Source organism: Drosophila persimilis, unplaced genomic scaffold (genome assembly GCF_003286085.1).
Source record: "Drosophila persimilis strain 14011-0111.01,24,50 unplaced genomic scaffold, DperRS2 tig00000431-arrow-pilon, whole genome shotgun sequence".
Lineage (NCBI taxonomy): Eukaryota > Metazoa > Arthropoda > Insecta > Diptera > Drosophilidae > Drosophila > Drosophila persimilis.
In genome coordinates this window covers 5,523,221-5,530,199 of record NW_020825312.1, presented here as the reverse complement: position 1 = coordinate 5,530,199, position 6,979 = coordinate 5,523,221, and the positions used below count along the sequence as shown (strand labels likewise).

The following is a 6,979-nucleotide window of genomic DNA, read 5'->3' as shown; positions in this document are numbered from 1 at the left end:
CAATAAATTCAGAATATAATATCAGAACAATAGTACACGGAAATCTTTTTTTTAATGCTATTTAATGTTACTTGACTTATTTGCCATTACATATACTATTATTATTGTTCTTTAGCATTTTTCATTCAAATACGGTAGAAAAAAAGTTTAGTTTAAAATTACAAATCATTAAAAAAAAGGGATAAATAATAGACATATATAACTAAACACAGATATCCCGGTACACAGATGCCTGTGTCCATCAGGCTCCCTGAGTTGTCCAAACCTATAAAATTATACCATGCCTTCACATCGGCCAATTTGACTCAAGGAGAGGCAGCTCAATCAAAAATCACTCGAAACCGGAAACTCAAACCGAACGCAGAAATGAGCTCTCTCGCTCTTGAGTGGGATGTGGTGAGCGAACATGTCGCACTCTCCGAGTGGATTCGCTGCAACATGCATCCCACTCATGCTACACCCCCGACATTAACATTAACATTCAACATAGAGTCTTCGCATCTGGCGGACGGATGGTTGAGTGAGAAATGCGCTCTCTCTGTGTGTGCGAGTAAACGTCTCGCTACGTTCTCAAAACATAAATCTCACTCAAAACCGGAAAACTGGGAAAAATGTGAAAATGCATGAAAACACTGTGGACTGTGGATTCTTGGTCAATCCTTCTCGGGCCGCGGAAAAGGAAAGAACACGAAAACCGAACCGAGTGTCGACATTTTTTTTGAATTCAGAAAAGTCCGTTGATATCACACAAAATATCCACGAGCGGTTGTTTCGTATCGAACAAAAAATCACTTAGTAATAAAAAATATTTTTTTTTAAATAAGAAAACACTTTCGCGAATACCTCGAGGACCAGAACTCTGAAATATCCATGACTATATCAATATAAGCCAAAGAATTTTTTTACGTGCCGTGTCAACAGTGTACGTGTGCCTGACCCAAACCAAAGCGAAACGGAATCCCCAGCACCCAGCACCGAGGACCCAACACCCACCAGAGAAACCAAAATGATCAGCACAACGGATTACCCTCTAGCAGAGACAGCCACAGCGGCAGCAACAAGCGACGAGCTGTACGCGGAGTTCATCTCCGCCCCGGCGAGCAGCATGAGTCCCGAGGCCATTGCGGAGCACATGCAGCAGAACCGGATCACCTTCGAGATACCCAGCGCCCACGATCTGCGGCACATCGACGCCCTCAACTCGTTCAACGCCTTGCTCCAGCGGATCGGCAATGCCGCGGTCTCCTACGACGCCGCACCACCCTCCGGGTGGGCGCACGAAGGCAGCATCAGCACCGAGCAGCTCTCCAAGTCGGTGGTGCTGGACTTGGCCGACCTGCGTGATCGGGCCGAGGACAGCGGCGAGTCGGCGGGCTGGTGGGGCCAGATCTTCGGCGACGCCGATATGCATGTGATAATTAACTATCTGTGGATCGGCGTGGTCAGCTCCCTGGTGGTGCTATCCCTGGTCTTCATCCTGTTCAGCTGTTACTTCTACCGCAAGTTCCGCACATGGAAGAAATGCAGTAAGTTCCGAATTCCTACCCCACATTTTGCACACATTTTGCCCACATTTTCCAGTGTGCCATCAATCTCACAGTCCACGCCCCCAGGGCCGTACCCCATACATTTGGCCTTTATGTCCAGACTTTAATCAAAATGTTTCGCAAAGCGTTATCTTCAGCCATTTATTCAGCTCGCTAAACAATATAAAACGCAGAAAATGGTCCCAGTCACAGGTCCAACCAGATAGCCTCCTCTGCTGGCCGATCCCTTCGTTCAGGTTCTTTCAGCCAGGGCCGACTGTTATGGCCGAAAACCTCATAAATTTGTTTGGAAGCCTTCGAAATTGTCAGCCGCTTGCATCGTCGTTTCTGTTGTAATTTTAGATACACAAGTTTATTATGCCACAAAATATATGTGGCGCATATTTATATTATTAAATTGACTCGCTTCTGCCAAAGGCTTTGGCCTCTTTATGAGTGCGATAATGTATGGGAAGGGGGGCACAGACCCAGCCACAGCCACAGCGACCCCTAAAAGTTGATGCCCAAAATGTGTTGCTTTCTTGTCGTATGCATATAAAAGCGGAAAATTGAGCGTTGACATATGCATAAGCAATATTTTATTGGAAGGAAGAGGCAAGTGATAAAGAGGAATACTCATACATCATACACACACAGAGATATCGGAGTGATGATGTCTGTATGGTTAAAGGAGGGGCTGGAAATTGGAAGTCAAGCAAACCAAATCAAGAAATGGAATAACGAGAATGTGTCACTTTTCCCATACAAATACCGAAATCAATCACAAACTCTTATCGGTGTGCAACTAAAGCCACTAAAGCTACTCGTAGATTACCGCAACTTAACCCATTTCTGTATAAATATAGCATACTATACATAGGTTAATATAGGTACAAATGAATACGTACATATCTTATCTGCTCGCAAAACCTGTTGTACCAACCGCCAGCCACCAGCCACCAGCCACCAGCCCCTTTTCGTTACACACAAACAGGGTTACGGTTACGGTTACCCGCTCAAAATCCCAAAAATAAATCATCTGTTTAGGCACTTTACACATCATTACTTAGACACACACGTACATATGTACATACCTACTAATATACGTACAAATAAACAGCAACATAACCAAACCTAACCTAACCGAACCGAACCGGACCGAGCTGCAAGGGAAAGGGGACGAAAGGGGGCGAAAGAACAACCTAAACAAGTTCCCAACTGAAGTGTCAAACTTTTTGCAGACCAATTTAGCCAAATGATTTATTTAGGCCAGGGAAAAAGTGAATAGCTAGGGTAACTTTGACTGTCTTCATTCCTAATTCTAGATGTGGCCCGGTTCCGCCTCCTGGTCCTCCTGGTCCTCCTTGTGTTGCTGGTCCTGTTGGTCCTGGACCTGGTCATGACTCTTGGGCTAAAAGGCCGTGGCACTAAAGCATGGCCAACTCACTGTCAAACTGTCAATTTTGTGCTAACGAGCCTTAAAAACTTTTCCTTGCGATTACGACACGCGACTAAGCAGGGGCCAGGGGCAGAGCCAGAGCCAGAGCCAGAGGTGCCATGGATGGGGTGGGGATACGTAAAATATCAATTTGAGCGATATGTGTTGGCTGCTTTTGGGCGCCCAATACCAATCCCAATCCGGCTAATTAGTTTCGTTAGTGTCATGGTGCTTTTTCCCTTTCCGTGGGCCACTGTCCTAGATACCACATATACATATACCATATACCACCATATACTTACTCGTACGAGGATTCCGGTACTTAGAACAGCCAAAGTAGATTCAGGGAGTACGTGTCATTTATAATTAAGCGACTGCGCCTAAGTTTGCGCCTCCTTTCCCCTCGCTTCCTTTCGCTTCCTTTCCTGTCCAACTTGTGTGCGCTTAATGCGCACTATGTTTCGTCTCACAGTGTTTACCTTATAAATAGTTAACGAGGCCTGAGCACAAGAGTGTCTGGCCCAGTTACGAGATGGCAGTCGGCCTGGCTTACACTTTATTTATTAAACTGTCACACACGGACGCAGTCCCAGGCATTGGCAAGCTTGGCTTTGCTTGTTATCAATTAGTGCAGGGCTCGCCTGAATTTATTAACAGAACCAGCACGAGCACCAGCACCAGCACCAGCTCCAGCTGGAGGACCAGAACAAGAATTTTATAAATTGCGAGTACACAAGGATATGTTTTTACCTCAAGCCTACGAGAGGGAAGCATCCACAAAATGTTCTCTTGTCCAGAACTTTCCTACATTTTAAATAGTTTCCCAGTTTGTTTTTGCTTCTGGCCGAAATCTAATTGGGTTTCATAATTAACTAAATATTTTTGAGGCCGGACAGCGCTAGGTGGCAGCGATTCGCTGATTGAGCAAATCCTTAGTGTGGAAAAACATTAAAATGCTAAACTCCACCTCCACTCACTCACACACACACCAGAAGAAAATGTATAAATAAAACAGATCAGTGTTTCCATTTACCGCTCTCCAGCCACGCCGCGGTGCGCCGTCATATCCTTTCATCAGCTGCGGCTTATTGTGATGGATTTAAATTGTTGCATACATTTTGGGCCATCAAAAATGACAACAGAAACAGGAGCAGGACCAGGACCAGGACCTGGATAAGGATGAGGTGCAAGTGCAAAGAGAGAACTGAAAACTACCAACACAGCCGAGAAACAAAAGGCAACAACAACACAGCACAACAACAAATGACGTGCTAATTTTTTCATTCCACGCCAAACACTGCAGCGCTTCGCCTCGGCTCGCTGTGGTTCTGTTCGGTTCGGTTCGGCCTCTTCTCTCACCTTTCACTAGTATTTCACTTCATTTCTCTGGGTTTCTCTGGGCTTCTTTGCTGGCCATCTGCAATGCTTAAAAAGGCACGAAAGGCGCTGGTTGGGGCGAGGGGGGTTAAACACTTGCATAAAATATGAAGCCTGCAGCATGTGGATGTGGATGTGTGTGCCACGCCTCTCGTCCAGCCCTGCCCTGTCTGTCTATCAAGCGAAAAGGAGCAAAAAGAAGTAGCAGCAAACGTCAAAAAAAGGAGAGAGTCCCCATACGGCTGGTCCATGGGTCCCGGTCCTGGACAAAAAAGCACACACACTCGTACACAGTTTGAACAATAAATCAACAACTGCTGCCACTGCTACTGTTGCTACTGTTGCTACTGTAACTGCTGACTGGTACTTCTCCAGTACTGCTGCCTTTTAATATTGTAATGCGCAAATTTTTCAACAGGCTTAAGCCCCATGCCCATGCCGCACCATGCCACAGACCGTGCCCACCTTTTGAGTGGAGCAGCCGCGATGCGCTTTAATTGAAAAACATATTGGGGACGGGCCAAAAACAAAAAGGGAATTATAAAACATAAAGACGGTTTGGAGAGGCAGTAACTAAAAAATGGTCGAGTTTTAACAGGCCCGTGCTGAAACGAAATCAGAAAAAATGCGACTGGACCCCGACTGGGGGATCCGTCCATTTATTTATTGAATGCAGCTTAAATTGCATTTAATAATAGTGAGAAGCGTTTGCCCTCGGCGAAGAGTTACACGTGAAATGCAGGCAAACCTGCTCGTATAATTGTTTCATAAATGTTTAATCAAAAGCGTAGCTTCAAATGGAATCGAGCACTCGCGATTACGACACGTTCATATTCGTGTGTGTTTTAATTTTAATTTCAAACAACATTTTTGGAATGTTTCTGCTCGCCGTTTGGTTTTCTTTTTTTTTGGTTTTTTTTTTTTGGTTTTTTGGCTCGTGTTGTTGTGGCTGCAAATGGGGAATTTCCCAAACTTAATTTAATTTTGCTTAATTTTGAAATGCAATATTTCAACGCACACGCACTCATGTGCAGCAGCCGTTCGGGATTATAAAAATTAAATGCTTTCTGCTGCATGCTTTCCGGGGCGAGCGCCGAGCTTTTATTTCATTGCAGTCAGTCGCTCTCTGTGTGGGTGTGGGTGGGTGTGGGTGTGTGTGTGTATTTTATTTCATTCCATTGTGCCACGCGCGCACTTCCGGCATATTATTGCGCAGTTTCTGTTGCCGTTGCCGTTGCCGCTGATGTTGTTGTTGTTTCTGTGGCTGTCAGTCTGTTCCGAAGGAACTTTGGCTGTCCTGGCATCCTCGCAGGCATTTCCGGTCAGCACAAACTTTTTTGTTTCCATTGCCTCCTTTCTTTTTTTTTTCGTCCGTGTTTTTTTCTCACTGGGTGTCCTTTCAAAGTGGAGTTGATGATCAAGCGCTTGCGCCTTTACGCTAAATTGAATTTAATGTCAGTCTTTCTATGAAAAGTGTCCTTTGACATGAACAAGCAGTGTAATGAGAGTGGAAGCCCCCAACCGTAACCCCAACCCCAACCCCAACCCCAACCCCAACCCCTGCAAAAGAAACTTTCTTTCGACAAATTCAACTAACGAACGCCTCTTCTTGTGCTCTGTTCTGTCCATTGCAGATAAGGATATGCGTGCACAGATCCATGCCGCCAACGATTCCTATTCCTCGCACGGAGCAGGCTCTCCTGGTCACCTGGTCAGCTGCGATGCCAGCCGCCTGCTCCTCCAGCAGCCGCAGCAGCCATCAGCTGGGAACAACAATGAGGCGGCGTTCTACCAAATCGAATCCCCACCCTGCTATACAATTGCCACCGGGTTGCCCAGCTACGACGAGGCCCTGCATCACCAGCCTCGTCACTTTGCCTACGGCATGAAGTTTGTGTACCCCAGTCTGGCAGCTGTGCATCATCATCACCATCATCCACGCACCGCCCGCACACCCATTTGGGAGAAGGACGAGCTGCAGCAGCAGCAGCATCACCAACTGAATAAGCTGCAAAAGTGCAAACTGTCAGCAGCAGCAGCAGCAGCCGCGGAGGAGGACAAAGCCTGCATCTCCATCTCCGTCTCTGGCTCCGAATCGGCCACAGCCATGCCTGCCATTTGCATTAACATGCCGGATGAGCAGGTCCGGGAGGAGCAGCAGCAGGAGCAGGAGCAGGAGCAGGAGCATGCCGAGCCGGAGCAGAGGGATCTGGCTGTGGTGCCGGCACAAAGTTTACTGCCGGCGGCTGCTGCTGACGATGATTGCGCCACATTGGTTGTTGTTGTTGCCGCGTGATTGCCCAGACAGTAGGCAGAGGCAGAGGCAGAGGAAGTGGAAGTGGGAGTGGGAATGGAAGTGAGAGGGGCGGAGAGGGGCGTCAACTGGGACCGTGGAGAGATCAGGGAAAGCAGCCCAATTGCTTAGTCACTTGTAAATAGTCGCGTCGTCTGCTGCTAATGTTGTTTCCAATGTAGAGACTTATAGCCTAATAACATAATTCTTAACCAAAATGCAATGTTTGCTACCTATACTCGTACTCGTATAGACACACTCTCCCAACAGCAACAGCCCCAGTTGCCCCAGTTGCCCCTCAAACTGATTTGTTATATTTATACTTATATTTATATTATTGTATTA

The 6,979-nt window shown here is 46.6% G+C and overlaps 1 protein-coding gene across 1 annotated transcript; it reads left to right on the top strand.

The window, feature by feature from the left end:
• Window positions 1-629: 629 nt before the first annotated feature.
• On the top strand, window positions 630-6,637 carry LOC6596961 (protein commissureless 1). Its single transcript, XM_002022123.2, has 2 exons — window positions 630-1,526; window positions 5,976-6,637. The coding sequence occupies exons 1-2, from the start codon at window positions 1,007-1,009 to the stop codon at window positions 6,635-6,637; spliced, it is 1,182 nt and encodes a 393-aa protein (XP_002022159.1). The 5' UTR covers window positions 630-1,006.
• The last annotated feature ends 342 nt before the right edge of the window (window positions 6,638-6,979 follow it).

Bases quoted from the DNA above. Each gene is read 5' to 3' on its own strand.
- LOC6596961 (XM_002022123.2), top strand. From the start codon at position 1,007: ATGATCAGCACAACGGATTACCCTCTAGCAGAGACAGCCACAGCGGCA. The intron at 1,527-5,975 runs GTAAGTTCCGAA...TGTCCATTGCAG, and splicing joins CCGCACATGGAAGAAATGCA to ATAAGGATATGCGTGCACAG.